At 42.9% G+C, this 19,710-nt stretch overlaps 2 protein-coding genes across 2 annotated transcripts in view; one reads left to right on the forward strand and one right to left on the reverse strand.

Moving 5' to 3' along the window:
• Positions 1–7,117: 7,117 nt before the first annotated feature.
• Positions 7,118–10,236, forward strand: LOC138608033 (cytochrome P450 2J2-like). Its single transcript, XM_069680687.1, has 9 exons — positions 7,118–7,309; positions 7,601–7,766; positions 7,856–8,008; positions 8,100–8,260; positions 8,919–9,089; positions 9,194–9,335; positions 9,417–9,604; positions 9,758–9,899; positions 10,061–10,236. The coding sequence occupies exons 1-9, from the start codon at positions 7,118–7,120 to the stop codon at positions 10,234–10,236; spliced, it is 1,491 nt and encodes a 496-aa protein (XP_069536788.1).
• A 323-nt stretch (positions 10,237–10,559) lies between these two features.
• The window catches only part of hook1 (hook microtubule-tethering protein 1), a 32,936-nt gene continuing 23,785 nt past the window's right edge, over positions 10,560–19,710 (reverse strand). The window contains exons 15-22 of the mRNA XM_069680686.1: positions 19,351–19,491; positions 19,140–19,227; positions 18,606–18,637; positions 16,638–16,720; positions 13,793–13,893; positions 12,028–12,129; positions 11,880–11,948; positions 10,560–11,677 (exon numbers count right to left, since the gene is read on the reverse strand). Coding sequence (XP_069536787.1) covers positions 11,525–11,677; positions 11,880–11,948; positions 12,028–12,129; positions 13,793–13,893; positions 16,638–16,720; positions 18,606–18,637; positions 19,140–19,227; positions 19,351–19,491 — 769 coding nt within the window. The 3' untranslated portion in view covers positions 10,560–11,524. The remainder of the gene's footprint in view (positions 11,678–11,879; positions 11,949–12,027; positions 12,130–13,792; positions 13,894–16,637; positions 16,721–18,605; positions 18,638–19,139; positions 19,228–19,350; positions 19,492–19,710) is intronic.

Raw genomic sequence — 19,710 nt, forward strand, 5'->3', positions numbered from 1 at the left:
GTTTTTAAACCAAGAAAATTAGAAGTTAAGTTTTAGAATACCAGACTGCGTACCTGCGATACCTGCCGAACTCCTCCTCCCCCGGCTGGGGGAGCGATCCGTCGAAAACATCACGGGAGGGGCCTGTAACAACATTGCCCTGAAACAGCTATCTTCTTTTTGAGTGTTCTTTCAGACACAAAAATGGACCAACACCGCTGGAACCAGGAAGCCAGGAGCAGCAGGCCTCATCACCGCTTCTACCCCCAAGGCCACACCGCATGGGATTCACAGGTACGCACGCACGATGGTTTTATGGTGGAGGGCACAGGGCACCGGCGTAGCCAGGGGCAGGGGAGGGATGATGGGTCCAGAAGCTATCACACACCTTACACGCACACACAACACAGACAGGGTTATCACACACGCACACAGCACAGACAGGAGCATCACTCATTCAGGGACAGACAAATGGAAAGGAACAGATATAATAACTCGCCCTCACCACCCCGACAGGCATTGGATAATGATACAAGAAAGACAGCTAAATCGCACTTAAAGCTCATTCAAGCAATTCACCACCTACAAGTCATACAAAATGCCCTCTCTACTGGTCAGTACCCCACAGGAATGATGAGACAAGTCACCAAACTCACTCTGTTTATTAAACCCTCTTCACCCACCACAGAAGTACAAAACAAGGTTCACAATAACACAAACACATGGGTGAAAAACAATATGAACATCTTGCAGGAACATTACTCAAACACCATCACCACATTAACAGAGGCCCCAGGGAACCACCTAGCCCTTGAGGTAGCAGCAGGCTGGGCAGCTAGATGCTACGGGGCTAGGCTGGACCCTGGGACCATCGACCAGGCCAGGTCTCTTTTATTTAAAGAAACAGAACACCAGTCACTGTTATCTTCCTCCTCTGTGTCTTCCTCCCGTCCACATTCTCCCCGGCACCCTTCTTCTCCTCTCTCTCCCTCCTATTCTCGCCCCATAGACCCACAGGAACTGAACGGGACGCTGGAGGAGCAGTACAAAGTGAGGATGGATCTGGAGGAGGAGGAGGAGGATTATGAGGCAGAATACCCCGCCCTGCCAACAGCAGGAGGGGACCAAACAAACCATAAACATATGGTAACAATAAACCCCCACAGAAAAATCACTCCTAGCCCGGAGCAATCCGTCTGGCCCAATCAGGCCCACAGAACCATAGTCCCACCCACACCCTCACCTCCTCCCCACTGCAGAGGCAGATCTCCTCCTCTCCCCAACGCCCCGGTGGACAGGGAAAGAAAACGACGACTCTCGTCGTCGGTCCCTCCTCCTCCGGCTCCCCGCTTCACACCCCCAGCAGGTCTCCCTCTATTATCTATACACCCAATTAGACACTCTCTCCCCTCATCTCCTCGCAGGTCCGTTCCATGTAACCCAGGGGACGCCTCCGGGAGCTGTCGGCCTACAATGACAAAGAAAATAACAATACAGGCTGAAGTGCATCATCAAGCATCACAAACGACAAATAACAAAAAAAACCTCCCATTTACCTGTCCACATCATCCCGGCCCGGTGAACACTGGGGGTGGAGGCCCGTCCGCTGGCGACCTGGCCTCCCTTCGTCCATCTGCAGAGGACCCCAACGAGCTGAGGGTTAGGGTTAGCCTGTGACCTCTTACCAGCCAAAAACAGACAATGGGGCAATGATGAGCGGGCAAACACAGAAAGTCAAGTTGACGCACTCTGAAACCCACACTGAACCCCATAATAGACACAAACAAACAAGAGGCTGGCAGAGGAAAACAGGGATGCAACAGAGGCCTCTGGAGGGGAGAGCTGGGTGACAGGAGCAGTGCTGCTCACCCCCACCTACCATCGGGCCAGACCCCACAGAAAATTACAAGATTGGAGCATCAAGGGCACTAAGCCCGTTCTGATAATAGGTGACTCAAATATTAACAAAATATCAATACATACAACCTCACAGGTCCAGGCCGACAGCTACCCGGGGGCCACCTTCTATCACTTCCACAGTTTGATGGACAAAGTGGAAACCCATCCGGACACCAAGCTGCTGATTCTCTCAGTGGGGATTAATAACAAAGATCAAGACCCACACAAAACCTCCATAAAGCAGCTGCGGTTCCTTTACAGGAAGGCAAAAAACGCCTTTCCCAATGCCGACATTAGATTCCTGGTCATCAACTTCTCCCTCTCACTACCAGCCATACAACAACGCAATCTGAACATCATCAACGCAGAAATCATTAATCACTTACCCTCCATCCCGCCTCTTCCAGAAGACCAGTTCAGCACCGCTGCAGACCACATCCACTGGACACCAGACACTGCGCGGAGAATGTTTTCACACTGGTGCAATCAGTTGAACTTATATATAATTTTTATCCTCAACAGATCCCCGGGAGTCAGGCGCCGCCCCCCCGGGCCCCGACAGCGGTAAACCCTCCCCTTTCTGTCTTATCCACCTTCCCTCTCCCCCTCTCCCTTTCCCCCTCCCACTTACCTGAGGGTCCCGCGCCGGGGCCTGGGAGAGAGGTCGACCTATCCCTGGGGTCGGGAGCCAATGTCCTGAATCTGTCCACGTTATTCACCCCCACAGAGTCACAGGTCAGTCTGTTGGAGAGAGGCCTCACTTTCATTCCCAGACCCACAGTATATGATACTGAGGAGCTTAGAAATGATATACTTGCTTATCACAGAAGAATTAAATTAATAGACCATTTTCAACATACAGACAGGCTCCCAAGTGGAGGGGGCCGTGAATGGGACGTGGGATCTGAGTGGGACAGCCTCCCCAGCAAAACACGCCACCTCATCGCATCAGACCAAGCATCCCTCCACAGGCCCACCTCTTCACTATAGATATAGATAGTTTATATTCTAATATCAATACAGAGGTGGGCTTGCGGACGGCTAAAACAGTAATGGACAGGTTCCCGGACAGCTCCCGCCCCGACAAAGAGATCTTGGAGCTCCTGGGGATCTGTTTAAAACAAAACGATTTCATCTTCGACAAACAATTTTACTTACAGGTCCAGGGGACAGCCATGGGACATCGTGATGCACCATCTTATGCTAATATATATATGAGTGAGTGGGAGCGTGAAGCTTTGGCGAAAAGCAATCTCAAACCATCATTCTACTTCCGTTTTTTAGACGACATTATCGGAGCATGGCCGCACAGTTTAGACTAATTTCAGAACTTCATTGACATTCTTAACAATCATCACCCCGCTATTTAAGTTAAGCACACAATAGATGCACACCAGGTTAACTTCTTAGACACAACGGTATATTTCTCACCAATAGACAATTCGGCAAAAAATGTACTTGCGAAAGTTTACTTTAAACCCACGGACACACACACACTTCTGCATAAGTCTAGTTATCACCCGAAGCACACATTCAAAGGCATAATTAAGTCCCAAATCATCCGTTTCCACAGAATTTGCTCGACACCGACACAACTACAAGAAGCAATAACTATACTCTTCCAAAGTCTCAGAAAAAGAAATTACAGTACCCGGTTTCTCCGCTCTATCAAAAATAGCACCCTCTCGGCTCTCGCTCCCACTCACAGCGGTCACATGGCTGTCCCTTTGTCCCCGCTCATTAACACAGATACTGATTTGCACCTGTGTCAGAACTCACCGCGCCCAACGGACGATCCCAAAGCCGCTGTTCCTCCGCTGAAACTCCTCCCTCTGGTGACAAAGTTTTCCCACATGTACATACCGATACATCAGCAATTAAAAAATAACTTTCAACAGGTCAAAAATGCACATCAACTCTTGGAAAATCATCACGTCATTTCAGCAAATAGAAAAAACAAAAATCACCCATTGGTTTCTGAAGAAGCGTTTGGAAGCCTGAATTGCGCCGCCGCTGGGAGTCGCCATATTGGAAATGCCAGAGATGGCTAATCTAGAGACGGGCAAAGAGGCGGAGCGCGACCGAGCTACAGCCTATGGCTGAGCTCTATGGGCGGGCCGCATGAATCAGCCAGCTACAGCTATGAAGCTAGGCTATATGCTCCTCAGCGTAGCTAGCGGTTATTATCCATAGACTGTATAAATAATGAATGAGCTGGTTTGACTTTCCCAGGAGGAGATTCTGTCGGTGACTGACTGCAGGTGTTTAGTTATCAGACTAAAGAAGTAGCGGACTCGCTGCTCGCTCACCTGCTGAGAGAGCGGCGAGCTGACACGTAATGGGAAATGTAAAAGAACCGGTCTCTTCATCACTACGGTCCGCTGTAATCTCTCCGGGGAAACACCAACAACTCCTGACTCCTATTTACTGACCGACGATTAATTAAATAAACACTGCACAGGCTAACAAGCAGCTAAATGGAGCACAGTATACCTGCTACTTAGTGCTAAAAATATTTCAATACAATAACACTAACATTTAACTCACCGAAAAGCTGGAGCTCAGACTTCTTGCACAGCCATAAAGTTCCATAAACACACAGAGAGATTATTTGTCCAAACTTTGAATGAAAAAATCCCCAAAAGTCTCCAACAACACAAACAGGTGAAGGTAAGCTCAGTGTCTGTGTCTGTGTTGACGTCTAGCAGACAGCCAGCAGGATCCACCTGTCAATCAAGTGATCTGGCCCCGATGATTTAAGGCTTAATATAATTAAAACAAGTGTGTTAGAAAAAAATTCACCCCCCGTACAGTTAACCTGAACAATAAAATTAGCTATTTATAACAAAACAGTTTTTTGTACCAGTTTATTTCTGCTGTAAAAATTGGCATTTTCCCACCTGCTGTAATGTTATTTCTTGTTTTCTGGAGCCTCAAGTGGCCACTCGAGGAACTGCAGTTTTTTGCACTTCCGCATTGGCTTCATTTTTCAACACCAGAGGTTGCCGCTTGGGTAAAACACTTGGTCAAACCGAGCTTTTCCTGTCTTCCCGGCTGGGAGACAGGTTTGCTTCCCCTATCCTAACCCTAACCCTGAGGATCGCAACTTTTGAATTTTGTTTTGGACATAACTTTTGAACCGTACAATGTAGAGACTCAAGAATGCTATCGTTCGACTCGGGGTATACACAAATGGGGGGGTAGGTCAAGGTCCCATCGCTCTATCTAACTTCCCTGGGGATCGCAACTTTTGCAATTTTGCATTTATCCCCTTAGTCTAACCCTAACCCAGGCACATTGGATACCCATATCCATTTTAAACCAACAGATACATGTACACTGTTGCACAGGCAGAGTTTTCATCTAAAACATGTCTTTAGAGGCATCCTAAAATCTGAATTACTAAGATTCGATAGGATTTGCACTAGAACGCAGGACAGGGACTTAGTGGCACAAACCCTATTCAGGGCCTCACGCTCTGGGGGTTATCCCAGAGCCCTCAGTCAGTTAGATCACAAACTTATGCAAACCAACCACAAAAACCAACGACTTACGACAACCTATCCCAGGGTTAGCTAACTCTGCAAGCACCCTCCATTTGAGTCGGCGGGTTAGGGTTAGGGTGAGTGGCGAGTGTTTGAAATGCGCAACTATCTTCCTTCCTACCATTCACCAGTGCATCACTCACACTTTCACTCTGTCACTCTGTGACAGTAGCCCTTCATGCACCACCAGCTGGAGAGTGTAGGCGAAGCATCCCAAACTTGGTACATCCATCTCGTCCATGGCTTTCTTCATGTTGCTAGCGTTGTCGCGCAAAACAACATGAATGTTGGACTTGGGGATTTTCCACTGTACTAGCATCCCCTCAATCGCTTCAGCAATTAATTTGCCAGTTTGTGACCCTCGGAACTCGTTGGCGTGCAGCACCGCACTTCGAGGGGTAAATGTTGACTCTCTGTCCACCCAGTGTGACGTTAAACTTAGCAAAGACATGGGGCACACGTCGGAGCTCCAAATGTCTTTCCAGCAGTCCACGTCTTAAAGCATACATGAAATGTGTTCCCTAACTGCCTCGTATAATTTGGGTAGCACAGTTTCGGAGATATATTTACGACCTGGCAAACAGTACCTTGGCTCCAAATGCTCCATTAAGCGGCGAAATCCCACATTTTCGACGACAGACAGGGGTTGGTCATCCAGGACAATAAATTCCACAATTTTGTCTGTTATCTTTGTTGCTTTTGGGCTGTCTTTGGGGAATTTATCTCGTCGCTGGAAGGCAGTTTCCAGCATTTGCTGCTGCAGCTCGTCCTTCCTTTTCCCCTTTGATTTAGTAAATTCGTCGTGCTCTTTAGCGTGACGCGTCTTCAGGTGTTTTATTAAGTTGCTAGTGTTGAAATTAGCAACATTCGTGCCACCCCTCGAAATTTTTTCTTGACATATGTTACATGTCGCAGTCTTGCTGGTGGGAGCATCCAGCGTGTAATATTGCCACACCGCTGACATGATAGTGCTAGCTCCTTGTCTAACAGGTGTCAGGTGATCAATTCTTCTTCACCCCTCTAAAACAGCAGGCTGCAGATGGCAGCACAGCGCAACTGTTTTAAGAGCGGCGAAGAAGAACTGTGTCAGAGCTAACGGAGCTAACCAGTAAATAGATTCCTATTTTAATAAATTACGTGGTATCGGATCAGTGCCTGGACTCCAGTACTCACCGATACCGATGCCAGCATTTTTGGCAGTAGTGGAGACATTTCCGATATTGGTATCGGAATCGGAACAACTCTACTTTCCAACACAGACTGATAAAACATCTGCAGCATAGCTTATTGCAGATGTTAGAGATCTGAGCCTCTTTAAGAAAATGTATTCTCCTGATGGTGCTAGTGGGAGGGTCTGCTGAGAAGCCTAAGCTGGCTGGGGAAGGTGTTAGCCTTAAGCGAGGCGCCCTTCCTCATTGTTTCTCTCTCTCACAGCTGAGTCAGCTGTGGATGTTTACTGCTGGAACATTTTTATTTACTGCTCTTTATAATGACCTTGCTATGCTGTCATATTGGCTCTAATTTTAACTAATTTTTACTTGGTTGCATTTGGTTATGAAGAGCCCACTCTGTGAAACACAGCAGTCATTATTTGTACATAAGCTGTGAGTCAGCAGAGTACCAGCCCATCTCTAAATAAAAAGTGATGACGGAAGTGATCCTGATCAGTCCCTACTCGTCTCCTCTGCTTCACAATGTGGCTGCGTGATTTGTTTCTGCTGCTTGATTTGAAGGGACTGTTGTTTTTGATTTTTGTTGTTCTCCTCATGATTTTTTTTCTGATAAAAAAGGATCCAGCAAACTTTCCACCTGGACCACCATGTCTCCCTCTTTTGGGAAATGTCTTCAGCATTGAATCTAAACAGCCTCACATTTACCTAACCAAGGTAAGGCAAAAATAATCATAATTTGATATTATGCTGTATTGTTTTGTGATTCTGAAAATGCAATAGTTACTTCAGCAAAAATCAAAGCTGTGTCCAGTAGAGTAATCCCTTAAAAAGCAAAAAATAAATAAATAAATAACATTTCAAGCTTTGCTCCAACAGAATATTCAAGTTAATGGTAAAAAACAATACTAAAAACCTGAACATGGAAAGTCACAGTGTCTGAAATATTTATTTTATTAGTCACATGCTCAACAACAGGCCATTCATTCTCTGCTCCTGCATCCACAGCTAGCTAATGTTTATGGGAATGTGTTTTGCATTCGTCTTGGAAGACACAAAACAGTGTTTGTGTCCGGCTGGAAAATGGTCAAGGAAGCCATCGTGACACAGGCTGACAACTTTGTGGAGCGGCCTTACAGCCCGATGGTGACCAGAATTTATTCAGGGAACTCGGGTGAATCATACAAAGAGCACATACATACAGAGCATCACTGTTGAAATATTAAACCTGCCTGAATAATGTGTGGTTTGTCTCTGTGTCAGCGGGTCTTTTCTTCAGTAACGGGAGCGTGTGGAGAAGACAGCGGCGTTTTGCCATGGCAATGTTACGCACCTTTGGTCTGGCCAAGAGCTCCATGGAGCTGAGAATCTGTGAGGAGAGTTGTCATCTGCAGAAAGCGATTGAGAGAGAGAAAGGTTTGAAAATCAACAAAACAGAGCAGAATGCAAAATATAACAGAATTTTAAAAAACAGTTTACTTTGACGGGGACCATGTTGTCTGTTCAGGTGAACTGTTTGACCCAGTGCCTCTCCTAAACAACGCTGTGGCCAACATCATCTGCCAGATTGTGTTTGGAAAACGTTTTGACTACAGTGACGGAAACTTCCAGAGCATGCTGAAGAATCTGACAGAGATGGCCTATCTGGAGGGGTCTGTTTGGGCTCTTGTAAGATCCAAAGAAGCTCAGTCAAGACTAACAAGCTCACATGGCTAAACCCATTCATAACACAGGCAACATCTAGCTAACATGCTTACATTTCTTGATAAAAAGAAAACCAACAGGAAAGTTATATATTATTAAGGTGTGTGCAGACCAATAGAGAAGATAAATCATTCAACACAATAACGTGTAATCGCATCATTGGTGTACTTGTGCAAGTAATTCTTGTAGCGCGGTGTCACTGAATCCTATCACTGTTTACATTGTCCTGCAATCATGAGATTGTAGTTGTAGTTATTTCAGCATCCTTACAACATGTTCATTGCGATCAAAACACGATAAAATCTGTTGGATTCACAGCACTTGTGGTAAGCCAGGCATTTATTTTGCCAATATGTCTGTAGGGGCCAATATTCACAGGTTTTGTTTAACCAACACAAGTAAACACAATTGATCCCATGGTCAACCTCGCACCAGAAACACAAGACGAATATACTTTTCACTTTATGTGTGACTCCACCTTTCAGATAAACTTGTTTTTCTTTCTTCCATAGATAAATTTCTTTTGTCTTCTCAGGTCAAAAATACTATTTGTTCTCTTGATTATATAATTTCAGGTTGAAGTGAGCTGGAAAGTAACACCTCCTGTTTCCTCCTCAAACAGCTTTATGATGCGTTCCCAGCATTGATGAAATGCCTGCCAGGGCCTCACAATGACATCTTCTGCAACTCCAAATGTTTGGAGGAATCCATCCGAGCGGAGGTCGAGAGACACAAGTTGGATCTTGACCCCAACAACCCTCGAGACTATATTGACGCCTTTCTGGTAGAGAAAGTACGTGTTCCACAAAGCCAGTTAATATACTTAAGATGAGAAATGTGAAATATTCTGTATATGAGAAACAAAAAACTGATTGAGTTTGTTGCTCTGCCTGACAGCACAACAGAAACTGTGCACAGGGTTTTGAAGATGGAAACCTGGTTTTATGTTGTCTGGATCTGTTCTTGGCTGGAAGTGAAACCACATCAAAGACACTACAGTGGGGCCTCGTCTACCTCGTCAACAACCGTCACATTCAGGGTTAATATTCACATAAGCCGTAGTACAGCTATTATATTAAAAGAAAACTATATTAAGTGACCAATTACACATTTATTTCAGACAAAGTACAAGCAGAGATAGATGCCGTGATTGGACTGACACGCCAGCCAACAATGGCTGACAAACCCAACCTGCCCTACACTGACGCGGTGATCCATGAGATCCAGAGGATTGGAAATGTTGTTCCTCTAAATGGGCTCAGAATGGCCGCCAAGGACACGATGCTGGGTGGTTTCCTCATACCCAAGGTGCATCTACTTATAACATGCAGTAACGAGAAGGTTTTTAGAGATTAATTTACACCTGCAGTGACCAGTAACAAATCCTAAATCATTAACACCAGTTTGACCCGATTCCCAGCCTCTTTCTGTATCTTTTAGCCTGCATCTTTGTGTCTGCAGGGAACATCCGTGTTGCCCAACCTGACCTCGGTGCTGTTTGATAAGAATGAATGGGACACTCCCAACACCTTTAACCCTGAACACTTCCTGGACGCTTATGGAAAGCTTGTGAGGAGAGACGCATTTTTACCTTTCTCTGCAGGTAACGTTCACATTCCAGAAAAATCTCAGTGTAATCTCTTGACTTTTGAATCGTTAAAGCACAAACTTAAACTAGTTCAGGCTGCAGAAAACACACTTGTACCTAAAAGATATAAATAAGTGTACAGGTGTGTTTTTCAGTGTTTATGCTTGTTCTTTCAGGAAAGCGTGCATGTCTGGGTGAAGGTCTGGCAAGAATGGAGCTGTTCCTGTTTTTTGTCAGTTTATTTCAGAAGTTTGATTTTTCCACTTTGGACGGAGTCGGGCTGAGAACAGAGGGAATCATTGGAGCCACACGAGCACCGTTTCCCTTTAAGATCTACGCTAAAGTCCGCTGAACCCTGAAACAAGTACAGACTGAGTGCTGTAGCAGATGATGATGAACACTTTATACAGAGCAGATCCATCATTGTCTACATACGAAGGTGTTTAACTGAAGTAGTTGGTTTTAATAATTCAGTTAATGAAGATTATACATTATAATGTATACTACTTTTTATATGTGTTTAAACAGCAGGTTTATTGTCACATGAAGGCGATGAGGACGCTGCATTACCTGGAAATCAACACCTGTGTGTTAAATGATTTGTGAATTTCTCTTTGATTGACATGATTTAAGTGCAGACATCCGTGATTAATACTAATTAATGAAAAAGACAAATTTAGAAAAAGAATTTTTTATTCATAAGAAATTCAAAGTATTCTTATCTTTAACTCCTTAATTCCTACACAATTTAAAAGCCTCTTACTTTTCATTGATACACAAATATGAAACTTCACACAGTTTTTGTGCTACATTTGATCAAACATAAATGCTTTTTAATCTTCTAAAATCATTGACTGCAAATTAAATAAAAGCACTTTGACCGACGTCTGTAGTGTTTCTGCGAACATATAATCCAAAGTTATTTAATGTTGGCAAACTAACTGCAGATTTCATGACAGCCAATAATCTCATAGAAAACAGCTTCTTCTCTACAGAACCCACTGACACTTCAACATAATCAAAACAACAGGAATCAAAACAGTCATCTTACAAAGAAACGGTCTTAAGCTGAAACTGGTTCTGACATTTGTGTCTGAAGCTGGTGTCAATCATGTTTACATTGCAGCTTTACAAGTTTACAGGTTAGATTACAGACTGGATTAGAAAATAAGACTTAAGATATACAGTAAATAAAAAGGCTGCCAGTATATAAAATATATGATCAGTACTCTCGCCCTGGATTCTCTGTGAAGGACCAGTTGTTGCAGCTTCGATCAATGCAGAAGATTTTCACAACTTCATTTTAGTACAAAACTGCGACTGTGTTAGGGTATCTGTGGCTTAAAGCTGTCGGTGTCCAGCACCAAATGTAAGAATCTTTTTTTAAAGAAATCTGAAGCACATCGTTCTTTTCATCCTTCTGCCAAGTATCAACATTACAGTTTAACCCTTCAACTGCATAGAATGAAGAACCAGTTTGTCAATAATCATCTGAAGTTACATTTAGTTTAACCTTTAAATAACCCTTAAAAATCACATCTATAAATATATCAGGCTCTGATTCAACATTCATTTTAAATAACTGAGAGCAGATGTATTTAAGGTCACTTCAGTGTTCAACCTGGGGGGGGCAGCGAGGTCTACTTAGAGGGAGGCACGCTGATGGAGAGCGCCCTGCGGGGGGCGTTAGAGACCTGCCGCTGCTGGGACAAGAAGGATGGTCCGGGGGTCATCATGGAGGAGGAGCAGCCACCGAGACGGGATTCAATCGCCAACTTCTGAAAGTTCAGACTCTGAGGATCACAGAATGAATTTAGTGTTGATGATGAAACTCATCACCTGTGATGAGAGGTCACCTTGTTGCACCAGGCTCTGACCATCATTTACTGAAACACTAAAACAGTGTTCACAATAACTCTAACTACCAGGCTGTGAAGATCATTAGCAATAACAATGAGTGTTACTTGTGTCATATTAAGCTGTGGTTCATGTCACCTTGTTGTACCAGGCTGTGACAATCAGCTTCTCCTCGTACTCCCTCAGTCGCGCCTGCTCACACTGACGCTGCAGAAAAATCAAACATGACAATAAAAGTTCTACCTGTTCAAATCACACAAACTCCGCTAACGATCAGCAGCTTTACCTCCAGAGTCAGAATCTGTTTGTCTCGATCCGCTAACTGGTTCTTTAGAGCCTGAATCTCAGCTGTGGCTGGATTCAACTTCGGATCCAGAGCTCGAATCACCTGAAAGCAGGAAGAGAAGAATGTTGGAATAAACAAAACTAGAATAAAATAAAATAAATAGAAATGATCAAACTACTGGAACAAATCAGTGAAACTAAAAATCACATACAGTTGTGTTCAAAATAATAGCAGTGTGTTTAAAAACGTGAGTAAAGCTCAAAATCCTTGTAATAGTTTTTATTTCCATGCATTGGGAACACTGCACATTATATTCTAAATCAAAACATGAAGGAAAATGAACCGATTTTTTAATGAATTATAATTGGGCTGTTCAAAAAAAATAGCAGTGTCTGTATTTGTCTTTACAAACTCACACTAATATTTAGTTGTATAACCTCTGTTTCTGAGAACTGCTTCACATCTGTGTTGCATGAAGTCCACCAACTTCTGGCACCTGTGAACAGGTACTCCAGACCAGGATGATTTGACAACATTCCACAATTCCTCTGCATTTCTTGGTTTTGCCTCAGAAACAGTATTTTGATGTCACCCCACAAGTTTTCTATCGGTTTCAGGTCCAGGGATTGGGCCGGCCACTCCATAACTTTAATTTTGTTGGTCTGGAACCAAGATGCTGCTCGCTGACTGCTGTGTTTGGGGTCGTTGTCTGGTTGAAACACCCATTTCAAGGGCATTTCCTCTTCAGCATCAGGCAACATGACCTCTTCAAGTATTTTGATACATGCAAACTGATCCATGATCCCTGGTATGCGATAAATAGGCCCGACACCATAGTAAGAGAAACATCCCCATATCATGATGCTTGCACCACCATGCTTCACCGTCTTCAGAGTGTACTGTGGCTTGAATTCAGTGTTTGGGGGTCGTCTGACAAACTGTCTGCGGCCCTTTGACCCAAAAAGAGAAATCTTACTTTCATCAGTCCACAAAATGTGTCTCCATTTCTCTTTAGGCCAGTTGATGTGTTCTTTGGCAAATTGTTTCCTCTTCAGCACGTCTTTATTTGAACAGTGGGACATTGCGGGGCCTTCTTGCCGATAGATTAGCTTCACACAGGGGTCTTCTAGTTGTCACAGTACTCACTGGTAACTTTAGACCGTCTTTGATCTCCCTGCAGCTGATCATTGGCTGAGTCTTTGCCATTCTGGCTATTGTTCGATCCATTCGAATGGTAGTTTTCCGTTTTCTTCCACGTCTCTCTGGCTTTGCTTTCCATTTTAAAGCATTGGAGATCATTTTAGGCGAGCAGCATTTTCTGCACTTCTTTATATGTTTTGCCTTCTCCAATCAACGTTTTAATCAAAGTACGCTGTTCGTCTGAACAATGTCTGGAACGACCCATTTTTCTCAGGTTTTCAGAGAGAAATGCATGTACAACATCCTTTAATAAGGGCCACCTGATTCACACCTGTTTTTTCACAGAATGAATGACATCACTAATTGAACTCCACACTGCTATTATTTTGAACACGCCCCTTTCAATTAAGTATTCAATTACACAGACTCAGGAGCATGCATATCATGAATGTTGGGTCTGTTAGTTTTCTATGACTCTACTACACCTACTGGTAAATTGTTTGCCATGTAGTAATATAATTTGTACCAGAAACAGGGATTGATCTGGTCAGTCATGTTGGACTGCTATTATTTTGAACACAAATGTACAAACACATGAAATAAAAATGAAGCTCTTCACTCTCACATTACGAGCTTTCTCCAGGTACATCTTGTATCTCTCCTCCATAGCTCTCATGTCATCGTCCTTCTTCTTAAGAGCTGCCATCAGCTCTTCCACCTTCAGCGCTGAAACATAGACAATATCAATTATATGTATATCAATATATATATAATTAATTTTACGTGTTTATTAATATACATTTCTACAAAATAGAGAATATATTTCTATACAAATCTATCCATTCATCCATTTCTTCCACTTATCCAGGGTTGGATCACGGTGGCAGCAAGTTAAGTAAGGTAGCCCAGGCATCTCTCTGACCGGCAACTTTTTCCAGCTACTCCACATGAGAAACTAGCAGGGGTGGAGAAGGAGTTGTTAACTGCAACCGAGAGTTGACTGCAACAGTCCTGTCTCTTAAGTAGTATTGAAACCGGTCAAGGGCTGTTCCAGAGACCCCAACCCAGTGACGCAAACTGTCAATTAGTATTGTGCGTTCCCCTGTATCAAACGCTGCGCTGAGATCTAACAGGACCAAGACTAAGACTAGACAAGACTAACCCTAACCCTAACCCTACCACTGAGCCACAGCTGCCCCTTAGTGACCCTCAGCAAGGCAGATTCGGTGCTGTAGTGTGTCCGAAAACCTGACTGAAATTTTTCGAAGATGCTATCGCTGTTGAGGAAAGGTATTGTCTGTTGTAGGAGTACTTTCTCCAGGACTTTGGATCCACTAATACCAATAACAATTTTAGACCTGACGTGTTTTTTTTTTAATAACTATGGCGTGCTTTACAAAAAGCCGATCAGAGGGAGTGATGTTCTGTCTGATATTATTAATTTTCTCTAGTAAGAATTTTTTGAAGTCTGCACAGCTGAGTGTTGATGGTTCCAAGTAAGAACTGAGGGGAGGGTTTATAATGGAATTAATGGTGCTGAAAAGGATTCTTGGGTTGTGGGAGCTATTTTCAATCATCCTGGAAAAGTATTTTGCTCTTGCATCCTTAACAGCAAGTTGGTATTTTGATAAAAGATCTTTGTACATATTGTGGGAGATCTGAAGCCAGTCTTTGCGCCACCTGTGCTCTGCTTTTCTACAGTGTTCTACTTGTAGAAAAGGCCACTATCTGCACTGGACCTCTCTATCTCTCATCCTCTCTCTCTCTCCCTTTCTCTCGCCCTTATTCTCTCTCTCTCTGCTCACCATTGCTGCTCGCACACTCGCGAGGTGTGGGCAATTAAGCTTCGTCCAATCGGCATTCGAGTTAACAGACTGTTATAATATATCTTCTACCACCGCAACGGTTGAGGAAACGGAGACCCAGTGTTCCAGAACGGACTACAGACAGTTTAGTTGTCAAGCTGACCTGTTGAAGTTGTGTGTGCAAAGAAACGCGAGTTGTAACAGTTGTTCCATACCTTTGATTAATCATAGTGTCTTGCTACTGTTAAGTTTAGTGTTTCTTGTTTTAGCTAGGTTTGCGGCGAATGTGCCGTTTAGATAGCCCAGCACAGAGTCACGTGATCAGCTCTCAAAGGGACAGAACCCAATTTCATAACTATGCAGGAAATGTGCATTTTTGTCAGCCAGCCTTGCTAATACTGCATCAGATTGCCATATTTTCATGATTACTGCATTATATTGGGCTGATGTCCAGTTATACACAGTGGTTTATTATTTTCCTTTTGATTTGATTGCAGAACCACATTTTCAATGTCAGTAAATTGCCTTCGCAATAAAGAATACTGATTACTGAAGTCAGACATCTCTTGTGGAATCTTTACCGGATCCCCTGCAGCGGGTCAGTCCCCAGTCAACCAGCTTCAGTGATTTTACACATCTAATTGATCTAGTGTGGTCATTGAGCCACGGAGAAGTTTTAGGTTTGACCGCTCTTCTTCTGAGAGGGGCAACTGAATCAAGTATGTGGCTACAGGACTGGTTAAAGAGAGAAAGTAGGTCCTCAGTGTGTAATGATGGCACAGAGGATTCAATTTGGCAAGTGGATGCTGCTCTAAATGCAGTGGAGAACTGGCTAGCTGCTAGCTCAGAAATGTAAATTTGAACTGCTTAGTAATCTGTTTGTAGTCAACGTGGAAAGAGCACCTGTAAACATCCCAATGGAGCCGATAGAACTCCGAAACGACACACCAAGCTCCGCCTACAAGCTGTTCGAATGCTCTGCATGTTTGGAAGCACATACCTGTGTAAGCAACTGATGCACACCTTCACTCCACCCTGAGAGCGTCCACAGCTCAGAACCTGACCCCAAACATGAATGAACCAGCAGCCAAGAAAAGATGCCAAGCATCTGACTCAGAGTGCACTTAAATATAAGTTTTCTTTTTGCACCTTTACCTGTAATCACAGGTAGACTGCTTATGGATGAAATATTGATCACCAGCTTGATCACATTTGAAATATTGTTATTTTGTTGTGAATAAAAAAACAGAATTTTGAAGGTTTTTTTGAGAGAAATATAGTTTTCTGGCTGTTTTTGGTGCATGTGTCAAAACTTTTATGGAAATGACTTGATGCCCCTGGTTTGTTCTGAATTCAATAAGATGTCTTTGGAGCAGTAAAGTTCATATTTCTGTATAACTAATGTGTCATAATTTTTATTTCGGCCACCTTTCTGATGGAGTTTGACACCCCCGCTTTAAAGGAAGGCAGCCAGGAGGCTTCCTAATCAGCTGCCTGAACCATCTCAACCGGCTCTTTTTGATATGAAGGAGTAGCGACTCTACTCTGAGCTGAGGTGAAGTGTGTTGATATGTGATGTATATGTGTGTTATTGTTGTGTATTTTACAGTTGTGTTCTCATACTAAGTTTTAATTAAAGGTGTGTTTGTGTATTTGGAGACTCACAGGTCTGCGTGTTGTCGGGCTGAAGGTCCTCCAGCAGCTCTTTCTTCTTCATGATTTCATCCTGAGCCTCATTCAGCTGGATCCTGAATAAGTAGAAGAAGAAGGAGGAGAAAAGAAGGAGAAGAAGAAGATGGAAAATGATAAGGAGAAGAAGGAGGAGGAGGAGGAGGAGAAAAAGAAGGAGAAGAAGAAGATGGAGAAGAAGAAGATGGAAAATGATAAGGAGAAGAAGGAGGAGGAGGAGGAGAAAAAGAAGGAGAAGAAGAAGATGGAAAATGATAAGGAGAAGAAGGAGGAGGAGGAGGAGGAGAAAAAGAAGGAGAAGAAGAAGATGGAGAAGAAGAAGATGGAAAATGATAAGGAGAAGAAGGAGGAGGAGGAGAAAAAGAAGGAGAAGAAGAAGGAGGAGGAGGAGGAGAAAAAGAAGGAGAAGAAGAAGATGGAAAATGATAAGGAGAAGAAGGAGGAGGAGGAGAAAAAGAAGGAGAAGAAGAAGATGGAAAATGATAAGGAGAAGAAGGAGGAGGAGGAGAAAAAGAAGGAGAAGAAGAAGAATGAGGAGGAGGAGAAAAAGAAGGAGAAGAAGAAGATGGAAAATGATAAGGAGAAGAAGAAGGAGGAGGAGGAGAAAAAGAAGGAGAAGAAGAAGGAGGAGGAGGAGGAGAAAAAGAAGGAGAAGAAGAAGATGGAAAATGATAAGGAGAAGAAGAAGGAGGAGGAGGAGAAAAAGAAGGAGAAGAAGAAGATGGAAAATGATAAGGAGAAGAAGGAGGAGGAGGAGGAGAAAAAGAAGGAGAAGAAGAAGATATAAAATGATAAGGAGAAGAAAAAGGAGGAGGAGGAGGAGAAAAAGAAGGAGAAGAAGAAGATGGAAAATGATAAGGAGAAGAAGGAGGAGGAGGAGAAAAAGAAGGAGAAGAAGAAGAATGAGGAGGAGGAGAAAAAGAAGGAGAAGAAGAAGATGGAAAATGATAAGGAGAAGAAGAAGGAGGAGGAGGAGAAAAAGAAGGAGAAGAAGAAGATATAAAATGATAAGGAGAAGAAGGAGGAGGAGGAGGAGAAAAAGAAGGAGAAGAAGAAGATATAAAATGATAAGGAGAAGAAAAAGGAGGAGGAGGAGGAGAAAAAGAAGGAGAAGAAGAAGATGGAAAATGATAAGGAGAAGAAGGAGGAGGAGGAGAAAAAGAAGGAGAAGAAGAAGAATGAGGAGGAGGAGAAAAAGAAGGAGAAGAAGAAGATGGAAAATGATAAGGAGAAGAAGAAGGAGGAGGAGGAGAAAAAGAAGGAGAAGAAGAAGGAGGAGGAGGAGGAGAAAAAGAAGGAGAAGAAGAAGATGGAAAATGATAAGGAGAAGAATGAGGAGGAGGAGGAGAAAAAGAAGGAGAAGAAGAAGATATAAAATGATAAGGAGAAGAAGGAGGAGGAGGAGGAGAAAAAGAAGGAGAAGAAGAAGATATAAAATGATAAGGAGAAGAAAAAAGGAGGAGGAGGAGAAAAAGAAGGAGAAGAAGAAGATATAAAATGATAAGGAGAAGGAGGAGGAGGAGGAGGAGAAAAAGAAGGAGAAGAAGAAGATATAAAATGATAAGGAGAAGAAAAAGGAGGAGGAGGAGGAGGAGAAAAAGAAGGAGAAGAAGAAGATGGAAAATGATAAGGAGAAGAAGGAGGAGGAGGAGAAAAAGGAGAAGAAGAAGAATGAGGAGGAGGAGAAAAAGAAGGAGAAGAAGAAGATGGAAAATGATAAGGAGAAGAAGAAGGAGGAGGAGGAGAAAAAGAAGGAGAAGAAGAAGATATAAAATGATAAGGAGAAGAAGAAGGAGGAGGAGGAGGAGAAAAAGAAGGAGAAGAAGAAGATGGAAAATGATAAGGAGAAGAAGAAGCTATGTCTCTACTGCCCTCGACTGGACAAAAATAATACTCACTTTATATCAACTCTTGTATAAATAGTGTAACATAATTCACACTCACATGTGCGCATCGAGTTTCCGCTTCAGGTTTGACTGAAAAAATAATATTCATATATAAGTTTCAACATAGACAGTCCAAAGATTTCTTTTGTTAAAAAAAATCAATTATACACTGTAAAATTAATCCATTTTCATATTACATTTAAACATGCCAGAAATCTAACTGTCGTAAAAGATGAATCACATCGATAGGTTTAAATCTATGTTATTATAGTATTAGGGCTGACAAGCAATTAAAAAAAGTACATCTACTTAATTGATTGAATTTTACTGCATGTGTCAATCATTTTTGTGAGAAGCATTTCATCACAGGTAGATTTGCTCATTACTGCATTATTATGTTTTTTCATTGTACTCTAGTCTTCACCTTATTTAAGTATTGATTCACAAACTACTTTGATCTGATCATCTCATATAAAATCATATGTAATATTAGGGTAAATTACATTATATATATTATATTACAATAAATTATATTATAACATTATATTGTATTGTATTGTATTATATTAAAGCCAGCACAAAGTGAACTCACATCATCAGGTTTGGCCGCCTCACTCTGCAGTGCTCTCTGAAGATCTTCGACCTGCAGCTGCAGCTCAGCAACGCGCTGTCGACTCAGCCTGCAGGTTCATCACCATGACGACAAACATCAACCACAACAAACAAAAACAACTTAACAGAACAACGAATATGACTTAATAATGAGAATAAACTGGGTGACATCAGAGATGAAATGTGCTCACCTGTTCTCTGTGTCAAGCTCACTGCGGCTCTTATGAGCCTCCTCCAGATCAGCCTGCAGGGCGGCGATCTTCTCCCGCTCACACTCCTCCTGCTGCACACGCAACATCCTATTCTCATGCTGCAGCCGCATAAACTTCTCCCTGAAAGAACACACACAAACATAATTAACACACAGGGGGGCGCTAGTGAGCCGCTAATGGAGTAGGGTGTGTGTTAGGTGAGCTGTGCAGCAAATTTAATTTAACTTTTTTTTTTTGGCACTCTACACAAATAATAAGACACAGGATTATCACCAAAAGTACCACTACAGCCCTCCACTGGTCTTTTTTCTGCTTGTTTGTATAAATATCCCAAAAAAC

This window comes from Semicossyphus pulcher, unplaced genomic scaffold (assembly GCF_022749685.1).
Source record: "Semicossyphus pulcher isolate SPU_LCO1_2020_fin unplaced genomic scaffold, fSemPul1.0.p SCAF_4, whole genome shotgun sequence".
Classification (NCBI taxonomy): Eukaryota; Metazoa; Chordata; class Actinopteri; order Labriformes; family Labridae; genus Semicossyphus; species Semicossyphus pulcher.